This window comes from Toxorhynchites rutilus, chromosome 2 (genome assembly GCF_029784135.1).
Source record: "Toxorhynchites rutilus septentrionalis strain SRP chromosome 2, ASM2978413v1, whole genome shotgun sequence".
NCBI classification, from domain to species: Eukaryota; Metazoa; Arthropoda; class Insecta; order Diptera; family Culicidae; genus Toxorhynchites; species Toxorhynchites rutilus.
In genome coordinates, this window is record NC_073745.1 from 292,884,128 (window position 1) to 292,911,509 (window position 27,382).

The 27,382-nt window shown below is 39.6% G+C and overlaps 1 protein-coding gene across 1 annotated transcript; it reads right to left on the reverse strand.

Annotated features, from left to right (window-relative positions):
* Positions 1 to 3,274: 3,274 nt before the first annotated feature.
* LOC129764633 (rhythmically expressed gene 5 protein) lies at positions 3,275 to 27,382 on the reverse strand. Its single transcript, XM_055763900.1, has 3 exons — positions 26,836 to 27,382; positions 9,616 to 9,796; positions 3,275 to 5,114 (listed from the first exon to the last, which is right to left on the reverse strand). Exons 1-3 carry the CDS (start codon positions 26,947 to 26,949, stop codon positions 4,558 to 4,560), a joined length of 852 nt encoding a protein of 283 aa, XP_055619875.1. The 5' UTR covers positions 26,950 to 27,382; the 3' UTR covers positions 3,275 to 4,557.

Genomic DNA, 27,382 nt, shown 5'->3' on the forward strand with positions numbered 1-27,382 from the left:
AATCGAGGTTTTTCAAAAAAAATGTATTTTGATGCCAAATGTCTTCAAATTGCATGAAACGTCGAGATCTACTGTCATCTGTCATCATGTCGAAAATCGACTCTCTGGAACTTAATCGGCTGTTCGGAAGCGTAAATGCAAAGTGGACTCTTAAATAAAAATTTTTTCATTGTATTTTTTTTTGTATAACTATGCGCTATGAACTGCCGAAGAAAATTTCTTCAAATTATTTAAATAAAAAAATTAGCGATGAACACAGGGTCGAAAGAAAATGCATGTAGTATAAATTCTTTCGACAGAATAATGATCGTTACGCTCCTTCAAGGAAAGGACGGTGGTGTTCAAATGTTGAAAAATATCAATATCTATTTTTTATGAAATCAATACGGCTCGACTCGTCACAAAACCTCAAAGATTTTTTAAAATAAAACTAATTTAAAAACAAGTAACGATGGCATAATTTTTTTCTTCAGTTTTGATTTAAAATTAGAAGTCAATTGTTAAACAGCGTATGTAAGATTTGTTGATTATTGTTCATGTTGATTTCACTCACTCATCGAGCCATTCGAAAGACAATAAGCTCACTAATTAAAATTGACAGTATGACATTTGAATAAGAATGTTTGATAGACAGTAATCATATACACAAGATCTTACTTAAATTTATTAGAATCGGAATTTCACGCCAACTCAACCACCGGCAACACCAAACAATTTGTTTAAAATTTTTGGATGAAAACATAAATAATTTCCTACATTTCATCCTTTGACTAAAATTTTAAAAAGATTTTTTAAAATTTGGAGTTTTTTTCCATTTTTTTTTTTCGAAAAATCTTAACTCAGAAATCATAAGACCTATAGAAAGTTAGTTAAAGCTTTAAATATAGAAAATTATTAAAGTTTTCATGAAAAAATATCAAACAAACTTTTAAATAAAAATTTTATTGAAAAAAAAATATTTTGAAAATTAAAATTCATAACTTTTTTCTATTTGGAAACATGTCAATAACATGTCAAACGCGATAATTTTCCATCTTCCAATTTATGGGTGATTTGTAGGAAATTGTAAGGCCCATCAATTCAATTCATTTTATACATTTTTTTGAGAATTTAAAAAAATCGTTTTTGAGAAAAATGAATTTATATCTTTGAAACAATTTTTTTTCAACACTCCCAAAAGAAAAAAGATATTTTTTCATAAAAATTAAAACAATTTGTTACATTTCATCCTTTGAACATAATTTTGTAGGTGCAGCGCCGACTCGAATATATACAGTTTTTGATTTCTTGTGACTGTATATAATCGAGCCAAAAAAAAATTTTTTATTTGTTTTTTTTTCATGTATTTTTCGATTTTTAAAAATAAAAAAGGAATTTGATTTTTGATTCATCCCCTTCAAGTCAGGAAACACCTTTCTCACATGAAAAAAATAAATTTATCCAGATTATCTCAGGAGGTGATGAAAAAAATCCTCCTACGCATATGTTCGAATTTCAACAATGACAGAGTTGTAAAAGTACGCTACGGAAGACGATTCTGATGCTTTCATTTGAAGGATGAGAAAAGTTAGTACAGGATATAGTAGTGGAACAACTAAATTAGTGGATTTTAATAACATTTTGCAAGTGAATAACTTTAAAGTTAATAATTTTAATGTGTTATTATTAATTTTATCCTAACAATTTATATTAAACTAGATTGTTTCTATCAATAAAATTGAAGTTCTTTAACCGCTCTACAATTTGTTCTTTAACGCACTTCTATCTTTCTTAATTTGGCTGCAATATCGATATAAACAATTTCTGGTGAAAATTCAAGCAAAATCTTTAAAAATCACGATTTTTAACCCACTGTACATGTAAAAGACACTTAAACTTCACCTTAACGCTGAAAGGTTACATTTTTTCTTGAAATAAGCCATATTTGAAATATATAAAAAAAATTCCAAGCTGATAATCGAGTCCAAAATTGTTTATAATCGAGTGCGACCTGTATTATAATTTTTGAGTTATGTTTTTTTGTAAAAAATTAGGAAAAAAATTTGGTCCTTTTCAAAAAGTAGTCTTATTTTTTTTATATTTCAAGTATGCAAAGTTGATTAAATGACCAATGTCTTTACACCCACAACGTTCCACTGCTATCTGAGATGGTGCTTCCAACTCCTAAGACGAGTCGGCATGATATTCGTTCATGTTTAAAGTGCAATACACATAACGTTTGAATTAAAAAATGGACAATTTTCGGATGACGATAAAAAACCACAAAAGATAATTTAATGGGATATATTTCACATACAACATAATTTTATTGACCATGTTAGAAAAATATTATCTTTCCTTCCTATGGATGAACTGAACTTTCGCAATTGCTGTCGAAGACATATTTGTTGACATGTTTTTCAGTTCTTTCTCAGATTTATTGATTAGTTCCATCTCCATTTTTACCTTTGCCTTGTTTTTGCTTTGACATCCACTTTTCGCTGATGGTAAGCCACAGAAGCACTTTCTTTGGGAACTTGATGTGTGAGATGTACTTTACGTCGGCACTTACCTTCTTGGCGGAGGATGTAAAGTTGATGGTTCCCATCCAGTCGTTGCCATCCAGTGTCAAATACGTCTCGTTGTCTATGACGACCGCGAGGTTCCGCTTCATCTGAAAAATGTCATTCTCCATCACTTTAAGCCTTTGTTTTTGGGTCACAGTTTGCTGTTTCGACACAGCTGGTCTTGATTTACATTTCCGCATGCCAATGCCCATCTCCGCTAGATATTTCTTTTTACTGTCTGGTCCGTTGCTGCGACCTCCCGGTCCAAAGACCGGAACGATTTAGAAATCTTTCCCTCCATCTTCCATATTAAGCTTTAGCTACGCGAGCAACATCGAACGATCGGAACCAGGCTTCCGTTCAATGCTCGCATAGTTCTCACGAAGTTTAAGTATATTATAGACTATCCGGCGGACTCAAATTACTCGACGATGACCGATGGATTATTGTTATTGATTATGGACAAGTAGTATCATCACCAGGTGTTAGGGTGAGCGCATGAAAAATTGGTAAAATCTGTCCATTTTTTTATGGAAACATGGTATGTGGAGACTAAGCTTGCCGCAGATGAAAACGGGCAGGTACGTTGGCTTGGGGGACATGTACATATACGAGAGAGAAATAGAGAGAAGGAGAAAATAGGAAAAATTGTACAAATCGTTACAATGAACATGGAAGAACACAGATCGGGAATGGTTGTGATACGCAAGAATTAAGACACCAATCGGTTATTTCTAATAAATATAATATATTATCAATTTTTATCAATTTACATCCAGTGATATTTTTACAAACGTTTCAATTCCAGTGTAGGTCCTGCGAAAAGAAAATATCGATCGCACGAATCGGATTACCCGACTCGATTGCTCTCTTACACTGCTAAAAGTATATCAATAAAATCACATTTGCTTGGTTCTTACTTTGTTGTCTGTGTTTTCTGTGCCTAAGACCCTAACAAAATAGACGCGATGGACTCTTTATATTGTTCCACCTCTCTTACAATGGGCAAGGATTCGACTGCCATTTATAGTTCTGGAAAGCGCCTATTTTAAGAGCGGTTTCGAAGCATTACAATCCTACCAAATCAACCCATCCTAACCCTAATGGCTATTAAAACGTAACTAAACTCAATAACTCTCCAAACAATTTGGAATACCTCTGAATTTCGTACCAAATTTCTTCGGGCATGATCGCTCTCGGTGCCGAAAGAAAGTTTCTCTACCTCTCTCTGTGTTTTGTCTTACATCACTAGTTAAAACTGCCGACTATCACGCTTCACTTCCTTCCGTGCTCATTGATATTTTACCGGAAAACGGTCCTTCACTTCCGCTAAAATTTGATACAAAAGCAATTATCTCACAGAAACGGGGCCACTACCGGGTCCTGCTGGTCCCCAGGATAGATCATGTTGATCGTTTCTGTGTGGTTCTTATTAAGGTTACATATAAGTAGATGTACTTAAACTTAAAAACAGATATTTTCATCGTATTCTAGCGTTTTCTTATTCATCACAATCGGAAGGCCCACTATTTCTCGCTTCCTTCTCGTCTAATTAGGTTGAAAAGACTGGCGGAAAGCCGTGAACCCGTTACATCCGCCCCCACCGCAAACAAGCCGATAGCGGTGTGGCATCGCAGCGCCAAGCGCCACTACAGAAAACAAAACTAATAAAATGAAAATGAGTGACGATGATTTATAAATATATTAAATTACAATGAATGTCTTTCGTTTGTTTTACTGTCCTCCCCGTTCCTCGTTGGCCTGTGCAATCGCAGTTGCGCACTGCCCCCTCCCCATCAGGAGGCTGGGGACTGTCGTTATTAGGTACGATATTGGTAAAGAGACGCCATTGGTTCGACAGTGTTTTGTTTTTCCCGCGTCTGTCCCGCATCGGAGTGACCATGAGTTCTTCAGTTTTCTATTAGTAGTAGCGCTAGCATATACTTAAATAAAATCACAATCAAAGGGTTTGTATGGTTATGGGTTTTTTGTTCGCAGTGGTTCCGAACTCTCAGTTCTGCGATCGGTACTCAGTTCGGTACGATCTGACGAAGCTGGTAGCGGATGGCGAAGTGGCAGTTTCCGTCGTCGAAACGTGGACCTCCTCGTGGCGCTTCAGGCTATCGTAGATCTGCTGGAAGCTTGGCATCTTCTCCTGCCCAATGGTCATCTCCTTGATGTCATCGTCTTTTGGCAGAACCTTCTGGTGGGGCTCATCAACGGCGGTACCATCGGGGCGGAGACGAACCACCATCGGGCCGGACAGGAAGTTGGTGTTCTGTTCGTACGGGGACAGATTGTCGAAGTGGTTCGAGGCGGCGTACAAGTAGTTCTGGGGCTCGGCAAACTGTACGCTCTGGGACGAGGCGGCATTGTTCAGTTCGAACTTGGACTCTTGGTAGGCGTCCACGGTGTCCTGCTTGCGGTTCTGCTGCTGTGGTGCAGGATCGTCGAACAGTGGGTTGTGTTCGAACTGACCGCTGACGATCTGGGCGGGGGCTTCCGTCGACTGGTTTGGGATCTTCTTCCTGCCATTTTTGGTATGGCCGTCCATCATCGCGTCCCAGACTGAAAGAGGGCAAAGGAGAGAAAAAAGAATGGTATGTTAATTATTAGATGCCAATTTTTTCGTGTATATGCATACACTTTTTCGAATTTACGGATCATTATATTTTTTTCAGTTTCCGAAAGACATAAAGATTGTGCTCCTAGAAAGAATGCAACACTTACTTTTCTGTAACTTTTTATTGCCGAAAATTATTGGGTAAAAATTGATGAAATATTGGGTAAAACTAGAGTGTGCAAATTTCGTCACAATCTGTCAAGTGGTAATCGATATGGCTTCCAAGCAAAAAGCGTTTCGACAAAAAATTACGGGCGCGGTCGTGGAATATCCAGGCCAATCCCTCAGGTGGATCGCGAAACAGTTGGGAATCGACCATTCGACCGCGTCCTGTGTGGTAAAATCGTTCAAGGAGATCCAAACGACTCAGCGGCGAGCTGGCAGCGGAGGAAAAACGAAGACGACCGACCCGTGAAGGTAAGGAAGGTGGGAGATTAGTTCAAGTGGTCAAGATTAGCAATTCTTCCGTCTGGTTCGTCCAGCAGACAACGAAGCGGGCTAGACTTCATGTCTTCAAGGTAAGGAAGACGCCTAACCGAACCGATAAACAGAATACGGTGGCCCATTCCCGCGTCAGGAAGCTGTACCGCAAGTGGCTGCAGACGGGCATGCTTTCAACCAAGTTTTGCAGTTAATGTTGATCAATTTGTTCCCACGGCGTTGAAAGTTCCTCAAACAGCAGAGTTTGGTTGGTCACCGCGCTTTTATCCATTATTTGATCAAGAATTGACTACAGATTTTCGATCGGGCTCAGATCGGGTGATTGTGGTGACCAATCCATCAACTTCATACGAGATTGACGGAAGTAGGACATCGTTTTATGTGCCGTATGCGTTGGATTGTTGTCTTGCTGAATCCAAAGCTTCTTCCGGCAAACCTATCATCCGTGCTGAGCTCTTCAAATTGTGCATAAGGATATCGTTGTACATGTCAGCATTCATTATACGATCGATCTGAACCAGGTTTCCAACACCGGACCAAGTAAAACACCCCCAGACCATAATGTTGTTGTCACCGTGTTACACTGTCTGCTAAACGTTCTTGTCAAACAGCTCTTCTCCTCGATCAATCCTTACTCTGGATCGTTGTTTCGTTCCGAAAAGCTTGAATTTGCTTCCGTCTGACCACAGCACCTTTTTCCAGAACGAGATTGGCTTGTGGATGTATTTATTGGCGAACTCCAAACGTTTGATCTGGTTGACCTTACGGACTAAAGGTCGCCGAGCCAAAAACTTGCTCCTTAATCCTTGCTGTTGTAGTCTCAATCGCACTATTCATTCCGATATGCTCAATGATTGCTCTTGGGGGTTTCCGCACTTCTCTATCGATTCGTTCCCGGTCCGTTGTCAAGCGTTTGCGTCTACGTACTACCCGCTCACAAACGGTATCAAGCTCTTGGTACTTCCTTCAAAGCTGCTGAATCGCATCAATGCTTGCGTTGTACTTGGCCGCTATGTTATAAACTTATAACAACTCGCAGAACCGTATTCCGCGAGATGTTATAAGTTTATAACATAGCGGGGATCTGACATCGTGTCTTTACGCGAAACCGGTCATGGAGTGGTACGAAGCTAACGATGTAGTTTTTGTGCAGAAAGAGGCAAATTCCCAAACTCACCAAAACTTCTCCCAATAGATTATGAAGGGCAAGCTCTGGAAAACAGGAAAGGTCTTCAAAAACTACCAGGATTTGAAGAAAGAGTGGCTGAAAGTGTGTGAGAAAGATGGCGCAAGTGTTGCACAGGATTTGATGGGTAGCGTTAAGTCCAGGGGGCGGTCATTTAGCTTAGCAGAGGAGGTTAAGAGTTTCAAAAGTATCCGCCTTGAAATAAATTTTTAAGTTTTTTGAAATAATTAGAAAGTCTTAAATCACAGTGTCCAAAATTTCTTCATTCTATAGTAGTTCATAATGCGTATTCGTTTTTGTTTTTGTTGTTTTCAAGCAAAATGTTTCGATACAGGACTTACAGGAGAAAGCACATCTGGAATTAGTACACTCCGAAATGCTCGAATTGGCCCGAAATGGCTCGAAATGATGAAAGATGTTCTGGGAAGGAGATTCATAGCGTCGGATTGTGACAGACCTCGGTATTTCTGAAGCAGTGCTGAGGTTCATATTAACAAACAATTTTATGATTCTGCAATGATATGTCAGCGAGTACCTTGGGCGGTTCGACCCAGTATTTGAGAGTGAGCAGTTTGAGAAACAGGCCAACCATTGCAGACCATTGGACAAAGCGATTCTTGATGGTACCTGCTGTTTGTTTTTCGAAAAGCCAACAACATCCAGCACAGATCCAACCAGGTTACAAAACTGGCAGAAAGATATTGGACATCCAGCTTAATAAGGATGCATCGTGCGTCTTTCAGCTTAGCCAGAATACACTAAATCAGCTTAGCCAAAATCATGGGATTCAACAAGGAGCAAGTAATCAATATACCACTCCTTCATAGATGATGCCTTCACACGCTACTTATGATGCTTTCTCCCGCTACTAATGATAAATCATTAATTTTTGTTACAAGTTATCTCAAGAGTTCTATTCATTAAGTGCGAAATTTTGCCCCGTCATGAAGAAAAGTCATGACGTCATAAAGTCATGAAGTCATGAAGTCATGATGAAGTAATGAAGTCATAAAGTCATGAAGTTATGAAGTCATGAAGTATGAAGTCAGGAAGTCAGGAAGTCAGGAAGTCATGAAGTCAAGAGGTCATGAAGTAATGAAGTCATGGAGTAATGAAGTCATGAGGTCATGAGGTCATGAAGTCATGAAGTCATGATGTCATGAAGCCATGAGGTCATGAAGTCGTGAAGTAGTGAAGACATGAAGTCATGAAGCCATGAAGTCATGAATTCATGAAGACATGAAGTCATGAAGCCATGAATTCATGAAGTCATGAAGTCATGAAGACATGAAGTCATGAATTCATGAAGTCGTGAAGTCATGAGGTCATGAAATCATCAAGTCATGAAGTCGTGAAGTAATTAAGTTATGAAATCATGAAGACATGTAGTCATGAAGTCATGAAATCATGAAGAAATGAAGTCGGGAAGTAACGAAGTCATGAGATCATGAAGTCATGAAGTCATGAAGTCATGAAGTCATGAATTCATGAAGTCATGAAGTAATGAAGACTTCACGTCAAATGACCAACAACTTCAATCCTTTATCATATATAGGGTTTTTTAGTTTTTCAAATCGTTCTGAAATTCAGATGATTGCACCTTTTTTCTGCTCTTTTATTTCCCTTCAAAATCAAATTATACTTTGATTATAACGGGGCAAAACAGCATAGACAATGTACTAAATTCCGCTGATCTAGGGATAATTTCGTAGATCTGGGATCGCTGATTCGCATACAAAGTCGACGGATAAATAATTAATCACACGCTAGCTTCACATCGCCGACAGCCATGGAGATAGGTTTGAAGGGGGCAAAGTTCGAGGTCATTTCCTGAACTTTTTTTCGCTCCAGCGCACGCTTCCTGAACGAACGGATAAAGAGTCGTAGGCGATAAGTCGTCGGCTGCCACCCCAAGGCAAACGATCGAGCGTCATCTTCGGTGATGAAGGTTGCGACCCGCACTGCGATCGAATGTAAGCTTATGTCAAGCGAGGAAAGCCATGAATTAAGCTGGCTGATACCCCTAGCAGTGATTCTGGAACTTTGTGGTTACATCCCTCGAATAATGGTATGGCTTTCGTTCTGATGAGCCATGTGTACAAATGATCACGTGGCACAATTCTTGCCAGAATTCAAAATTGTTACGCTCCGCCTACCCGCAGAGTGCTATCCACAGCCATCACACGGGGAGCCGGGTAATATTATCATAAATTAAATTTACTCCGTGCGATGCTCTCACGACACAAAATACCTTCGCGAACTTACGGGCGGTGAAGAATGTGCACCGAGATGCACACCTGGGTTGCCATCCGTGCGGATCTCGGCTCGTCTTGGAAGGGGGAGAAATGATCCACCGAACCTCCAGCACTGGCTTCAAGATGAAATTCACCACCAAGGAGAACCGCGGCGCTGCGGCATGAGTTTAGCACGCTCGCGCTAAAGGTCGCTTTAAATATAAATAGAGGCTCTTATACGTTGATGCGCCACGGATAGAATATTAAAATATCGTTTTCACTAGTTTACAGCAGCCGCGCGACCAGATAATATGTTACACTATGTAGGGAGGAGATTTATTGGAGTTTTTTTCTCACTCCGATGCGATGGAGGACAAACGATCACCATTGAACCGAGACACTATTCTATCATCTATACGAGAGATATCCACATAGGTCAATGCAGCAAAAAAATCTAACTGCCAATCAATCAATCAGTCGTCATCATTAGAAGTATGTAAACAAATCGACGATTGGTTGAACATTGAACAGTGTGGGTTTTTTCCAAACCTCCACGAAACAACAATACGCTATCATCATACTCACTTATATCGTGGGCGCCCCGTTGATAAGGATCCATCGAGTCCAGGTGGGACTCGTTCATGTCCTGCAGCTTGTTAATGCCGTACATCAGTAGGTTACGCTTGCACATATTGGTCGGCATCTCCTGCGAGTTTTTGCAGTAGCTCGACACCTGCTTGGCGAACATCGAGTACAGGTGGGACATCTGAAAGTGAGAGAACAGTTTGTTGAGTTGGAAGGTTTGCAACAAAAACCAAACTAATGGTACTGGGGGAAAGTCGGAACACGATGCGATCCATCAGCTCCATCCATCAACCCTGGGACGAGACGCCGGCTCAGGATTCATTAGCGGACCCGGGTGAGAGGCGTCACGTTGACTGACAGCGGAAAACGACCGACACAGCTCAAAAAAACGTGATGCAATCCGAAAGCGAAACTCTTCTCTAATGAGCAAAAATGCACACCAAGCCGATGCCAAGGTTAGTCAAGGTTGGGTCGTCGCGTGATAAAGCAATTCGTGCTGGGTTTTTTTTTGGGTTTTGTTTTCAACAGAAACGGATGAAATCTTCATTGGCGTGTTAATTCACGGTACCCCCGCGTAGTGGATATTTCATTAAAAATTAATGTGCACAAAAACCATCCCCGTACGCGGGCTGTCGAGGTTTTTAACGAATGTGTTTGCTGCTGCTTTCAAGTTTCGTCCAATCCATTCCATTCCACTTGCCACCACCTCCGAATCGATCCAAATCGGTCGAAGCAGGTATGTGATCGATGGCGAATGGCGCTTGGTTCAATGTGCAATTTAAAGTAGCCTCACACACTCACTGCCTGACAAACGTGATAAATTATGCGTGCGATGATAGCGATAAATGCTGACAACAGCACTCCCGCATTTCTGTGTCAGCGGGTAATTTGGATGGTGAATGAATATGTAAGACCGCAAATCATGTTGCGTAAGCGTTTGTTGTGTTTGATGGATCACATAACATCGCTTTTGCAGGTGTAAGAAGTCGTTCGACAATATAAGGCTAACATTCAAAGGCGACCTTTGAGGTGACAAACGTATCGAACCTTCTTTCCACCATTTTTGTAGTCGATATAAGCTGCCTTCAATTAATTTCCTGAAATCCAACAGCTTAGTAGACCAGACAAATATGTAATGTTGGCCAGCAATCAGTCCTGCTGAATATTTCCAATGAAAACTTCTCTATTTTTCTGGCACATTCTCCTTCGAATGAAGAGTTTACATTAGCGCTGTGGTTCGCTGAAAAAAGTGAACCGAGATGAAACATACGTGTGGATTATATGTCGAATGAGATTGCACTCTTCAGTGTACTCTTCAGTATACTCTTCAGTGTACTCCACAGTGTGCCAGCGCGCAGATCAGCGCGCTTTAGTGCTGGACACAGTTTTTCGCACACTCGAACTCCCAAGAGTAAAGAGAGTGTGTGAGAGTGTGATTCACTCGCACCAAGATTTCACCCAACTAGCGCACACTGGCTCTTCATATATTAACCGATGAAACGGAAAAGCGCATGGTTTCTCTCTGGTGAGAGATGACTGTATCCTCAGCTTAGTCATGAAACTAGCGCGCGGGTGTATCATTTCAGTAAAAATGCCATCACTGAATGTTGCATGTGTTTCTTGAAATACTTGAGCAGGCTACACTCTCAACTGCAAAATCGCAGCGTCTTGAATACGCGAAAATAATAAATGAATCAAGTATCATGAATCACAAGGAAGAACTCAGATTCAGGAGTGTTTGGATGTTGTAAAAGTCATATCTGGGAAAATCGAAATAGTTTCAACAAATCAGGCACAGAAGTATAAAGAGTCACGTGGTCGAAAGTCTTGATACCAATACCTATTTCAAGCTTATTGCTTAGTGCAAGAAAAATAGTCAATGGTGAGCAAATTGACAACATAAACAAATTGGAAGAAAGAAGAGTACCCAGAAGAGAATTTTGGAAATGCGTGAAAAATTATCTGCTTGATCGTAGATGTGCCATCTACAATTAGGACAACAGAAAGTATACTCTATGGTTCCCTGAGTCCATAGTCAGGTAAAACACTCTTCTGTGATTCCGTGTAGTCGCTTCCGAGAAGAAACCCCCGAAAACGATGCCAAATTCACTGCACCTTGCTGTCGCTCGTTCTTCATCCATTCCAATTAAGTGTTGGGTGCAACTTCTCCGCCAGTACCTAGATAACAATAGGGTTTACGAGGTGATCCACGAGCTCTTTTCTTGCCTTCTGCATCAAGGTGTACTGATCTACCATAGTGATGACAAAGGGTTTCAATTACTCTTGAGACCGACTCTGAGAATAACAATCTGCTCATCACTGCCCTCCACGCTTGTGCTCTAATGGTTTCTTGCATTCCCCCGAGATTTTCTAGGTTGGTCCTCTTAGATGCGAAATTTTTTATTGATGCAACTACTTATAAACAGGGACTACTCTTCTCGTTTCCACGTGAATACCGTCAAAACTATTCCATTAATAGTGGTACTGGTAAAGGCCGAAAGTGCTGGTCCATTCGTCGTGGCATCAGAGTTCTGCCTAAGCGATGCATCTTCCTCCGAAGGTTTATCAAGAGTGTATTGGTTGTTTTTGTTGAAACTCATTTGTATCGGCACATTTTTGGAATGGAAATTTCAGGAAAAGCTTCTCGACAATCGAGGATATATTCGTTCTGATCGTTCGTGAATTAGAACTTCTCCGTCAACAATGATCTAGAATCGACAGTTGCAGTTTCATTTTCTACTTATCTCTCTGAAGTTCACTTTCGATTTTGACGTAGGACTACGTCTAACCGGAAGATATAGGGGGTGAAATGAAAATCTAGACACTGAACAAGTAGGAAAAAATGCAAGATTTGGAACGCTTATAACTCGAGCATTTCTCAATAGATCGCAAAGGTTTTTGCATCAATTGATAGGAAATATATCTACGCATCTATCATAACGAATAACATTTCATTTTTCATGAGATAAATAATTGAATAATTGTGAAATATCAAGCATTGTCAAAATGCCCTATGTGCCCATTTTTGATTGGTTCATTTTGTGCTCCTCAAATCGTACCGACCAAAACGGGCAACCAGAGCAGCAGCGAAATAGAATGAAGCACGATTGGAAAGGAAAAAGAAAACAATGAACGAAACATTGGTCGCAGTCTCACACATGCGTAATTCTCGAGCCAGCCAGTCAGCTTAAAAATCCCCGCTCCGCTGCCGTAACGATCATTCTTTGTGTGAACACCGACTGGACAACATCGTTGCTGGACGAGCTGGACGGCGAGGGATCGAGTGCCTTTCTCAAGGCAAGAGGGTGGAGGTGGTAGCGCTGGAGTAAAAGTAGAGTAGAGTTTTCAAAGGGCCTTTCTCAAGGCTAGAGACGAATGAACTGCAAAAGTTTAAAGTCTCTATAATACAAGACCTTCCTTCCTTCCGTAACGATCATTCTCATTCAAACCGTACACCACATCGGTTCGCATCACAACACATCAACAAACCAACCCAAGCAGCCATGTCTGGACATGGTAAAGGAGGAAAAGTGAAGGGAAAAGCAAAATCCCGCTCGAACCGTGTTGATCTGGAGTTCCCCGCAAGGGTAGCTAGGCCGAGCGCGTTAGTACCAGTGCACCAGTTCACCTAGCCGGCGTTATATAGTTTCGGCCGCCGAAGTGATCGAGTTAGCTGGCAAAGCTGCTCGCGACGATAAGAAAACCCGCATTCGGAACAGAACACATTCGGTTCGGTGGACATCAAGACAACAGGCAGTTGCAGCGAGTGGCGAGTGGCAAACGCAATCGCAAAACGGCATCAGGTAGCAGAAGAAAAAAGTTTGTTCTTTATACAAACTGCTTTGGTGGCAAATCCAGAAGAAGGCGGCATCGAGGGCGTTCGAAATGGTTTTTTTTCAAAACCACGAGTACTAAGTTTTCTAAATTGGAACCATTCCATACAACAAGGCGCTTTTCAGGGCCATTAAACCTTCCAGAAAAGAGTTTAGGAAATACAGTTCAATGCTTTCTAAAACATCCAAAATAATAATAAAACACAAATTGATTTTTTCATAATTTGTTTGCCAGGATCTGATGAGTATGTGAATTTGGCAGTTGTTCTGAGCTTATTGATAGTTGGGAACTTTCCTGATTATTCAATTTTCACCAATTCTTAAATTGTTTCCAGATTGAAAGTACATTAATTTACAATTAGTTCGACATTTAACTAATTGGACGGACATGTAATGCGACTTATTTAGTTGGACATTTTTGTAAACATAGAGATCCAAATTATGACCCCACATTGAAAGTCGACACTGTACCACTGTCATCGCAAATGTTCAATTACAGGTTAAAATCGCCTCCAATGTGACACTGAGTGGTGCTTCGGCACGTCGCATTAAATATAATTTACTGTACAACATGTCACAAAGCTGGATAGGAAGAAATTTTGCAACTGTGAAAGCTGTGGCGAGTGGCAACAAATCGCTAAACAGGAAGGTTTAGCCGAACAAGATGGGGATATCGAGTGATAACAAAACAATAAACTCTTTAGATTGAAGATAATTTTGTGATCCTGAAAAGGACCCTTTTTAGCCTGCATGTGAATCCAACGAGCGAACAAATCGTAATGAATGTATTTTTTGCCATTGCTCCCTTTTAATGCTCATTCGTTCGTCTCGTTGGACTCGCCCCTCTGGCTAAGTCTGCCGATTTGTCTCTATCCTGTGAGTGTGTACCGCTAGAGTATAAAACACGCGGACCCCAAAAAAATATCTTATTTTCTTTCAAACCGTAAACCCGTGTGGTTGTACGGCAACGGCATCGTGGACGTAACAAAGGAGGACAAGTTAAGGGAAAGGCAAAGTCTCACTCGAACCGTGCAGGTCTCCAGTTCCCTGTTGGTCGCATTCACTGATTGCTCCGCAAGGGTAACTAGACCGAACGGATTGGTGCCGGAGCACCAGTATACCTAACAGCGATTATAGAGTTTCGGCTGTCGGAGTGCTCGAGTTGGCTTGCAAAGCTGCTCACGACAATCAGAAAACCCGCATCAAGAACAGAGCAGCTTCGGTTCGGCGCTCATCAAGGCAACAATTAGTTTCAGTGAGTGGCAAAGTGTTTCTCCGGCACGTCGCATTAAATGTGATTTACTGAACAACATGTCACAAGCTGGATGGGAAGAAATTTTCCAACTGTGAAAGCTGTGGCGGGTGGCAAACGCAATAGCTAAACAGGAATGTTTAACCGAACAAGATGGGAATATCGAGTAATAACAAAAACACAACACCAAAGGTTCTTTTCAGAACCATCAACATATTCATAAAGAGTAAACAGTAAACTAATCCATTTTTCAGGTAGATAGGTAGGTATTCACGTAGGAGAAGAAAATAAAACAATATATTAAAAATATATATTTAACAAAAGCTGTCCCCTTTGTATAGTCCTACGTCACTCCGGTTATGTCCCCTACATTACCCACCCGTCTTTTTTCATAGAACTCTTTCTTCTTATTTTCCTTTGTGTACGAAACTTGAAACCCTACGATTCATTCGTCTTTGCCTTGGTCTCCAGTAGACCATCCCGATGTTTCAATTTATCTACATGCAGCTGTTTTCCGAAATGGGCATTGTCTTCACCAGACTTCTCGCAGGAATCGGAAGTATTTCTATTTCTGTTTTGTTTATTTCTTTTCAGAAACATTTAATGTTTCTGTGGTTTACGTTCGAAGGCGATTTTCCTTAGCTGTGATTTACATTCCTTACAGACTCATGGTTGGTTTCGAGTTTCTACGTTCACTTTTGCGCACATGAATCCACTTGTAGGTCGTTTCGTAGAAAAACCATTCCACTTTCTTGACGATTGAATCGTCACAAATAGCTCAAAGTTGGAAACATTTCTATTTACCTTAAAATTCCAAAAATGTCAGTAACTCTACAACATAAACACTTGCTGCGTTTATTTTGATATGATGATTTTTTATCAAATGGCCTGCAAAACGTGAACGGAATATAAGCTATCCCTTGAATAATTTTGCAAATGATTTCAAATATCCTTAAGGCAGTATTCTAGTCTAGAAATTTTAAAAAACTCAATTTTTTTTTCTTTCATATTTCTTTAGTTTAGGCATTCAAGAATATACCCTAGGAAGGACTTATCGAAAATCCTCTTATTTACCGAGTTAGAGCCATTTTAGTGATGCGGTATCTAACCTGGTACGACCATAACAATGAACTTCAAACGCGTTTTTCTCAAAACTAGGCGTACACGATATCTCAAGTTCTACTGAACCGATTCCTGTCGAATTTAATGGATACAATCTACAGGCATCTCTCTATCGCATGAACCTCTGAAAAATGATATTTTTAAAATTTTACTATTTTTGAAAAATCGGGAAACGTAAGAAAATACGTTTTAAATCGCATTTTGTTTTTCTAGCGGCCGGTACTTTGTCAAAAAAGATGCTTTGACTTATCCGAGGTTCATGCGATAGCGGAATATTTACTGATTCAGAATCTGTTCGATTTTTTTGTTTCAGATAACCAGAAGGGCTGGAATCGTGTACGCCATGGCTCAACTTTTTTTTGAGCCCTCTCACTTCATCAGATCTTCACTGTTCTAGTTATGAATATATTTTCGCCGCTCAATTTTTGTTTTATTGTTAAGAGAAGAACGAACAAATAATGCTATAATGGGTAGTAAAAATGTTCTTTGTAGTATATTCACGGAAGTCGAAAAAACGTCCGAAATTCGTATCTCTACGCTAGAATACTCCCTTAAAGAGATCTCACTTTTTGTATAGATAAATCGTAATATCGTAATTGTATACATGTCTCGAGACATCAATTTCATTCAAATTTATAACACACATTCTTCATGACGAAATCTTAGAGTAAAGAATATTTCAATTGAGATTCATGTTCATTATTTATAATTTTTAAAAACCAAGAGCTAATAATAAATTTCATGGCCCTTTTTAATATCTCATAATTTCATCATGTATCTCTGTTTGTAGAAATTTCATTTTGACGTAGGACTACGTCTAACCGGAAGATATAGGGGGTGAAATGAAAATCTAGACACTGAACAAGTAGGAAAAAATGCAAGATTTGGAACGCTTATAACTCGAGCATTTCTCAATAGATCGCAAAGGTTTTTGCATCAATTGATAGGAAATATATCTACGCATCTATCATAACGAATAACATTTCATTTTTCATGAGATAAATAATTGAATAATTGTGAAATATCAAGCATTGTCAAAATGCCCTATGTGCCCATTTTTGATTGGTTCATTTTGTGCTCCTCAAATCGTACCGACCAAAACGGGCAACCAGAGCAGCAGCGAAATAGAATGAAGCACGATTGGAAAGGAAAAAGAAAACAATGAACGAAACATTGGTCGCAGTCTCACACATGCGTAATTCTCGAGCCAGCCAGTCAGCTTAAAAATCCCCGCTCCGCTGCCGTAACGATCATTCTTTGTGTGAACACCGACTGGACAACATCGTTGCTGGACGAGCTGGACGGCGAGGGATCGAGTGCCTTTCTCAAGGCAAGAGGGTGGAGGTGGTAGCGCTGGAGTAAAAGTAGAGTAGAGTTTTCAAAGGGCCTTTCTCAAGGCTAGAGACGAATGAACTGCAAAAGTTTAAAGTCTCTATAATACAAGACCTTCCTTCCTTCCGTAACGATCATTCTCATTCAAACCGTACACCACATCGGTTCGCATCACAACACATCAACAAACCAACCCAAGCAGCCATGTCTGGACATGGTAAAGGAGGAAAAGTGAAGGGAAAAGCAAAATCCCGCTCGAACCGTGTTGATCTGGAGTTCCCCGCAAGGGTAGCTAGGCCGAGCGCGTTAGTACCAGTGCACCAGTTCACCTAGCCGGCGTTATATAGTTTCGGCCGCCGAAGTGATCGAGTTAGCTGGCAAAGCTGCTCGCGACGATAAGAAAACCCGCATTCGGAACAGAACACATTCGGTTCGGTGGACATCAAGACAACAGGCAGTTGCAGCGAGTGGCGAGTGGCAAACGCAATCGCAAAACGGCATCAGGTAGCAGAAGAAAAAAGTTTGTTCTTTATACAAACTGCTTTGGTGGCAAATCCAGAAGAAGGCGGCATCGAGGGCGTTCGAAATGGTTTTTTTTCAAAACCACGAGTACTAAGTTTTCTAAATTGGAACCATTCCATACAACAAGGCGCTTTTCAGGGCCATTAAACCTTCCAGAAAAGAGTTTAGGAAATACAGTTCAATGCTTTCTAAAACATCCAAAATAATAATAAAACACAAATTGATTTTTTCATAATTTGTTTGCCAGGATCTGATGAGTATGTGAATTTGGCAGTTGTTCTGAGCTTATTGATAGTTGGGAACTTTCCTGATTATTCAATTTTCACCAATTCTTAAATTGTTTCCAGATTGAAAGTACATTAATTTACAATTAGTTCGACATTTAACTAATTGGACGGACATGTAATGCGACTTATTTAGTTGGACATTTTTGTAAACATAGAGATCCAAATTATGACCCCACATTGAAAGTCGACACTGTACCACTGTCATCGCAAATGTTCAATTACAGGTTAAAATCGCCTCCAATGTGACACTGAGTGGTGCTTCGGCACGTCGCATTAAATATAATTTACTGTACAACATGTCACAAAGCTGGATAGGAAGAAATTTTGCAACTGTGAAAGCTGTGGCGAGTGGCAACAAATCGCTAAACAGGAAGGTTTAGCCGAACAAGATGGGGATATCGAGTGATAACAAAACAATAAACTCTTTAGATTGAAGATAATTTTGTGATCCTGAAAAGGACCCTTTTTAGCCTGCATGTGAATCCAACGAGCGAACAAATCGTAATGAATGTATTTTTTGCCATTGCTCCCTTTTAATGCTCATTCGTTCGTCTCGTTGGACTCGCCCCTCTGGCTAAGTCTGCCGATTTGTCTCTATCCTGTGAGTGTGTACCGCTAGAGTATAAAACACGCGGACCCCAAAAAAATATCTTATTTTCTTTCAAACCGTAAACCCGTGTGGTTGTACGGCAACGGCATCGTGGACGTAACAAAGGAGGACAAGTTAAGGGAAAGGCAAAGTCTCACTCGAACCGTGCAGGTCTCCAGTTCCCTGTTGGTCGCATTCACTGATTGCTCCGCAAGGGTAACTAGACCGAACGGATTGGTGCCGGAGCACCAGTATACCTAACAGCGATTATAGAGTTTCGGCTGTCGGAGTGCTCGAGTTGGCTTGCAAAGCTGCTCACGACAATCAGAAAACCCGCATCAAGAACAGAGCAGCTTCGGTTCGGCGCTCATCAAGGCAACAATTAGTTTCAGTGAGTGGCAAAGTGTTTCTCCGGCACGTCGCATTAAATGTGATTTACTGAACAACATGTCACAAGCTGGATGGGAAGAAATTTTCCAACTGTGAAAGCTGTGGCGGGTGGCAAACGCAATAGCTAAACAGGAATGTTTAACCGAACAAGATGGGAATATCGAGTAATAACAAAAACACAACACCAAAGGTTCTTTTCAGAACCATCAACATATTCATAAAGAGTAAACAGTAAACTAATCCATTTTTCAGGTAGATAGGTAGGTATTCACGTAGGAGAAGAAAATAAAACAATATATTAAAAATATATATTTAACAAAAGCTGTCCCCTTTGTATAGTCCTACGTCACTCCGGTTATGTCCCCTACATTACCCACCCGTCTTTTTTTTTCAAATATTATCTGTGTAACAATACATAATATGGCTTACCAAATTTTCCGTAAACTTTTAAAGTTTATCAATTTTTTTGACAATCCAATCTGAAGCTCAAATACTAGAAATCATTATGTTGAAAAAAAAAAAACATTTGATATCAAAATTAATATGAATACATTTTCGCTTTATCAACGTAACACATTGAAAACAAACAGGCTGTGAACAACACGCAGCTATTACGCAAAAACTGGATCAAAAAACATGATATCGGTACCTCAAAACTAATCTAAACATCACGAACCTTTATTGTTTCCCTCCAAACGAAAACACACGTATTCAAATCTAATTCTATACAAACTTTCCAGACACATCAAAAACATTTATTAAACCCTTTGTCACCATGTCACTACGTGACATAAATTCGCATGGTACGAAATTAAAATCCCAAAGAAAAATTAAACAAACACACAGTGCAAAAAACTTGAACACATTGTAAGCATTTTCAATATTTACGAATGTAAGTTTGGAAAACATTATGTCCGACTACCACACCAACTTGTAGCAATTGAGTTCCAATGCAGCATTTTCGATCATCAAGACAAACAGTCCAAGAGTGGGGCATTTAGTTCATGTGTGTCTCACAGCGCTTCCTCAGGCATAAACAAAAGCATATGAAGTCGAGTTCAACCGTTGACCTTGCCATGGAAGTGCGCTATCCATTCTTTAAAACCCTAACAGTTGTCAAAGATTTTGTGCTCCATCCTCTCGGGCTAATGAATGAGTTTCAAGGCCACCAGAAATCCTAAATATCCGCCCCAGCGGAGTTTATATTTGTCTGCACAGGAAGTTAATGGTTCTCACAGACCTCAAGTCACAATTTATACTCTCCGTTAGCTCATGATGTAATTGCCCCGACTTCCACGGAAGGGGGCACGGGGTCTGAGAGTAGAGAAAAAAAACCCTCAATTTAATTAATCGCAACCGATTCAATGAACACTTGTGTAGCATCGTCGTCGTCACGTTCTGTATTCTTGCAGCGAGCAGCACTGCAGCAAATTCTGATCTCCGAGATGAGGAAGTAAACAGCGCACCCCTCCCAGCGGTGGTAGGAGAACCGGTAGAGATTCCAATCGACCCGGTGGGGTTGCGCTGCGCCCATCTCTAAGCCGGCGAACAAAACGTCGTGTGCTAGCCCGAGCGCACACACAGCCACACACACAACTAAGTGAGATATTATCTAGAAGAGAGGTCAATAGGGGCTTACCGATCGGCAGGAACGGCAGGTCTGCTGTCTGTGATGTTGATTGCTTTAGAAGCCACCCCAAGGGAGTGAATCGCTCAAAGCCTCGCGTTTTTTTTCTCTTCATTTCCCGTTTCATGGAGCAAGTAACAAGTCAGATCGAACAGAACCGTTTGAGGTGATAGACAGAGATGCCAGATTTTTTTTCTTTATTGATTTAAGAATTTCTTAGATCCATTTCTGGAACATCCCAGCTAACAATTCCCCATCAGTGGGACGTTGTTATGAAAATTTGGTTAAGCTCTCTGCTTAATTATGCCTCAAATACTTGTCATCGAAACCACTATTCAAACCTTGCTCACGCAAATTAGGAGAAATTATTAAGCCATAGCAATGTGTGGTGGAAATTTATTCGACCATACTTTTTTTCAAAAACGCTCATTTAAGTAGTCCATCATGTGTTGTACAAAAGCTACTTTGCAGTTGAAGAAACATTTTCAAAACGTTTCTCTGGTGTATTATTCAGGTGAATATCAATGGTTGAACATAAGCAAAAACGTATAGCTCAGCATATAGTGTTAATCAGCACTCTATGCTATTATTCGGCTAACTAGTTCAATAACAGCGAATGATTATTTGTTGGGATACACTTCTTTCGAAACCGATTAAATATTTAATTTTTTTCTTTGTTGAAGTAAGTGAATTTTTGTTGAATAGTTACAAATTCATCTAAAAATTCATTTGAACATAACCAAAACTTTGATTGCATAAATTGTGAAATTTGGCTGACATTTTTTAACAAACGTGATTGAAATTTAGTTGTAGTTTTTTTTGAATTCCACTTTCACCGGTAAGTATCTTGAAGCTGGTCTGAAATTCGACTGACATATGGTGGAATATTTAAGCTGGATGTTCAATTGAAATTTATTCTAAATTTAGCGAAATTATACAATTTGGCTGACTTAAATTTCACCAGCTTTTGTTAGCTAATATCATTAACCATTGTATGGATCTGAACTTTGATTATACTTGAGGTTTCAATTTGTCTATAACTAGTTTTACGTTTAATAGTAAAAAAATATCCAAGTTTCTCCGAAATTTGGCTAACATTTTCAAAGAATTCCGACGACATTTATAAAAACTTTGGATGAACTTCGACACACCGAACCCGTAGACTCTAAACGAAATACAATTTGAAGTCGGTCGGTCGACCTAGCTGATTGAGTGATTTCGAAATTTGTGGTACGGTACAAAAGTCAAAATAAATTAATTATAATAACTAGCGAAACCGGCGAACCAAAAATATCACTGTTTACGGCAATTACCATAAAATCGAATCTCCAAAAATATTTGCAGTCCAACATTAACAACAAATAAATGTGAAATCATAAAGCAGAAAGGGATTCAGTGAAACGGCTCAAATCGCGATGACGAAGGTATAGTGTCCACATATCTCTTCGTCTTCTTCTTATATGGCACTAACGTTCCTAGAGGAACTCCACCGTCTCAACGTAGTATTACATGCGTCATTTTCATTAGTACTTAGTTGAGATTTCTATGCCAAATAACACGCCTTGAATGCATTCTGAGTGGCAAGCTCTAGAATACGCGTGACCACAGTGTAAGTCAGAGGAAATTTCTTTGAAGAAAAATTTCCCCGACCAGAACGGGAATCGAACCCAAACTCCCGGCATGTTAGGTTTGACGCTAACCACTCGGCCACGGGTGCACAGTGTCCACATATACAGTGTGTATTAAGAACTCTATTAGAACCGCAGGTCTGAAGGCAGAATGAAATTGCTAAGAGTTGAATGAAAATTATTACTTGATGTTGATTTGAGTTGATTTGAGTACATGAAACACGTAGTACTGGCCCAACTATTTTTCTAGTATTTTTACTAAATCTTCATCAATCGTTATCAGATACAATTTCTTCTTTAGATTTTCTCTCCACTTTGCAAAAAAAAAGTTATACTTTATTACATAGAATACATATTCAATATGGAAAAGTTGATTTTCATCCACAATTCTCATTTGAAAATGCGCTCAACTTAATTTTCGCTTCACAATAAATGATGTTTCACAACCGTGAAGGGTTTACGTGAATAAAGACAAATTTACGCGAATTTTTGCGAACTTTTCCCAGCAACAAATCAGAACGAAGCGCAGGATCTCTTGCGAAAAAGCGAAAAAGATAGAACTTCCCAAGCTTTTACAGCGAAAAAATACGAATTCGCGTTGCTTTGACAGTTGTCTCTGCCCACATCATAAATGTGATAAAGACAATCAAGATGGGTGCAACAAAATATAAAATATTTCGCTCAGCTTCACATCAATGGAACGATGTAAGCAGTGTTCAAGTTTTCTGCAGGACAATAAATAATTTTCCGAATATCTATTACACTCTACTGATTTTTCTAATATTATATTGTATCGAGTTCGAGATATACTTGAACTCGCATTTCTAAGTAATATGAATCTTTTTCACCAATCCAGTATAACTTGTTTTCATTGTAAGGACGATAGTTTGACAGATTCGGATGATTGCGTAATTCAATGTGGATGACTTCAGCAAAAACATTTCGCAAGAACCAATTTCACACCTGAAAAATTCGATCGTTTTAAAAGCAAGCTTAACGGAACAAGAAGCTCAATGCTGTCAACGCGAATTCCAATTGAAGAAACTAATTCCCATTGTAGAATAATATAAATTATCGATTCTTAGTGCCGAACATATGAGTCAAAATGGTTTGACTATCACTACAGGTATGCTAGATTTTTTGTATCAAACACAAAATTACTTTCTCAAATGGGATAGCGTTAAAAATTACTATGTTCTGTTCGGAATGAAATTGTGACGATTTTTGCTATTCTACTTACGTGTTTTCGATACAAAATCTAGCACATCTATACTAAACTAGCTGACCCGACAAACGTCGTTCTGCCATATAATGTATTTCTAGAGAATATTTTGGTTGGTAAAAAACGAATATACTTCAAGAGAGTTTGTATGTTATCGTTCAGATCTGTCAAATTGATCTAAATGATGATTTTCCCAGCGAAACATACATATGCGTACCTCTTATTTTCGAATTGTCCTTTTTATTTTAAATATCCTTCTTATGTATAAAGATATGCATAGTCAATTTTTTCGAATATTTCAAATCATCTCAAATATTTTCCAAAGTACTCTATCATTCTAATTTGGGTGAAGACAAACTCCAAAAAAAAAGACGACGTAGATCTGATCAGCCGCTCTCCCGTGATGATGAGTTATACATACGTGGGAAAAAACTCTTTTATATATAAAGATGTGTATAGTCAATTTTTTCGAATTTTTCAAATCATCTCAAATATTTTCAAAGTACTCTATCATTCTAATTTGGGTGAAGACAAACTCACAAAATATATGGACGACGTAGATCTGATCAGCCGTTCTACCGTGATGATGAGTTTTACGTACGTGGGAAAAAGTCTCTTTTATATATAAAGATGTTTACCCATTTACCCATTTTGCATATGGTAATCGATTTTTTTCGAAGCTAACTACTATTCGACATTTTTCAATTCATTCTATCATAATATTTTCAAAGGAGACGCACACAACGAAATCAAGACAGCTCAAATACAGCCTTCATTTTATAATGATAAGGAAAATAAAATATCCACCTCATTGTTTTTGTAATTTCTCTCACTTCTCTCATTATTATCATGGTTGATATATTATCTTTAAAATTCTTTTTAATTTTCACTTATTGGGTACTGGAAACGTAAGAGTTTTAGTGACAAAAAGTCACAGGAGGATTGTGTAAAAGATATGACCGCATAGTTGACGTAGGATTCCGTTAGTCTATCTGTTGCTGGTTCAGCGGGTTGTTGTTGGATAATTGATCATACTTAACACTTTGAACGCCCCGTCACCCAGATATGGGTGACACTTTTCTCGTTCAATTTGAATAAGATTTTCAAACGGAATTTGATAGAATAGGCGCTTAAATGTAGGTACGGTATGTGTAGAATAATAAAAAAATCAAAAACATAAAAATATAGTTTTTATACTATACATTTAAACGGTTTCATTTAGTATTTACTTTTAAACGCTTTCAGATTTACTATTACGCCGTCCGGTGAACATTTTGAGGATGAAAAAAAACACATGTGCGTCTTTTTGGACTTCTTCGCAATTGATCGAACAGAATATTCCATATTCTCCAATAAAATTGTGGTTATTCATTGCCTTCGAATAGTGTATAGGAGCAAGTATGTTCTGTTTAATTTTATTATTTACAATCATTGACAACACTGTAAGATTTTCAATAGCTTTCGGTTGATCCCATTCGGAATCGAACCCGAATCCATTATTATCGTTGCCCGCTTATTCCCCTAGCACATCGACAGTTGAATTTGGGCCCCACAAGAAACTCGACCGAATCGCTCTGGGCGACGAAAGTGTTAATACGCGACGCTCTTGCGTAGGAGAATTGGCGTTCTCCTACGTCAAAAAGCTGTCAACAAATCTCAATGGAGTTGAGCTCCAGACTTTTTGGAAGCCTTTTTAAGCAGTTTGATCCGACAAGACCGGAAGAGAGAGAGAGAGTGGCTTACTGATAAATGGGCGCTTTCAGGCGACTTGGTTATTCAATCCCTGAGCTACGAGACAGCGATGTTGACAGTTCGATTGGGAACTGATAGCTGAGGGATTTCCTGGATCTTGCGGACAATTTTCGGTGTCCATTCTCGCATTCGTTTTGCGATCCACCACTGATCCAAACGTTTTTAGCTTCAGTAGAGTTTTCTCAACCGCTGCCTTGCTGATACTGTACCTCATAGCGACAGCTTGATGCAATTCACCGTTTTGCACATCACGAACCGACAAATTTTCGGATACACAAGAGAATTGCTTTCGAAATCACTGCGTTCTTCTTTTTTTTCAACTGAATCAAATTCAATCACGCGTACAAATGCACCAGATCGAGTCGTTTGCTTCAAAACATGTCAAAGTGTCAAAACATAATCGAGGGGGTTTCCGGTGGAAGCTGATCGAAAATGTATTGATTTTAGAAATGGGTATTTTGTCACTGTTTTCAAATTGATTTTTTGGTTTCCTTAAGTAAAACTCTTCTTTTTCCGGTGTTCTATAAGATAAATTTAAAAATAATATAATAAATTAGAAACCCAAAAAGACTAGAGTGTATTTACCTTAATTTTGTGCAATGAAATGAAAGAAATTCAGAAAATGATTAGGTGGGCACTTTATTTTGCCTATCAGTCTACGGATAGTTCCGTAAATCCAGCATCTCTGGTGCAAACCTCAAGACAACACGTAGCCTACCTTGTCAGCAGGGCATCATTCTCTTCCCACTCCTGGAAAATCGTACGTGAGATTGATGACTTGAGGAGGAAAAAAACGAGTTCGCTGAAGATCCGCCTTCAGTGAATCACACTATTGATCACCATAAAACTCGAACCCACTATTCAGAGCCCCACTTATAGTAATTGGATCTATGAGAGCAAAAAAAACAGCACACACACGTAAAACAACATGATATGGAAAAAATCTGCCAATTTCTTTCTTTTTTCTGTTCCGGGACGACCGAACGGCGCTGAATAAAAATAACCACTTTATCGTGGAGAGCCGATGATCGGCGATGGTCATATTAGATTACTTCGAGAATCGCAAGCCGTCGTCGAGCGCATAGGCTGCTGCTGCTGATGTTGCTGGAGGTGACCCTGAAGTGAATCTTCCTGATACAATCAATGGGTGTACTGGTCAAGGCTTGAGGCGCGAACGCGCGCGCTTCTGAACTCGCTATCGCATTTGAATATGCGCGCGAAAACGAGTTTTTGGTTGAAATATTCTGCGAAACAGGAAGTGTATGTTATTGAACCTGGTGGCTTCTACAGCTGGGCACGTTCTTGGCGCGGAAGGCGCGTTATGTGATGGAATTCAGATTTACCGACTTCCATTTTCAAATAAATTCGTGATTTTGAAAACCCCACATGAATTGCTCACACTCAAACTATCTCAACTCGTCTCAGCATGGAACCTTCCATCGCACGGAATGCCACTTTCTAGCGCAAAGCGCTGCTAAAGATAAACTATTGCACGCTAGAGACAGCGAGATTTACATGTAAAGATAAACTCCCCATTTTCAAATAGCACTCAGAGCTGAGCGTCCGCATCTCGGGTGGGCAATTATAAATGCGGCTGCATTACGTTCGCTAACTAATTTTTCTCGGAATCCCATCAGCGATTCGTTAAGCTATCTCAAACCTACCTTTTCGCCTCGACTCAGGTATTCCCACATTGGGATCGCGGAACCGGAACACAGTGACAGTAGGGTCATCCCCAACAGCATCACACCGAGACTTATTCTCTGACCACGCACCATTTTTCTCGGATTTTTTTCTTCACGCTAGAACTTCAGTACTAGTACTTTTCACTTTTCACTTCCTTCGCTTCTGAACACAAAGTGGGGCTTAATGCCTGCCTAGCTTTCCAATTAGTTTTCTCACCACTTTCACGATTGTTTTCCACACACAATTACCCCCCTTGGGTTTTTTTTTTCTTCGATTTCTCAGATGAACCAATCCTTTCTAATCACTTTCTTTCACGCGTTCCCCACGGGTGGGAGCAAATGAAAACAATCTTCCTTCCACACCAGATGAATTTTGCGCTTCTTTCCACGAAACACACAATAATTTCACTCAGTCTGTTGTGTGTACTTTTCACGGACTTCGTACCGTAATCGAAATAACAAAAAAGAAAAATGTGGCTCTAATAGCGCTTCTTCTCCACACGTTGTTGTTAACAGGTTGAAGTGT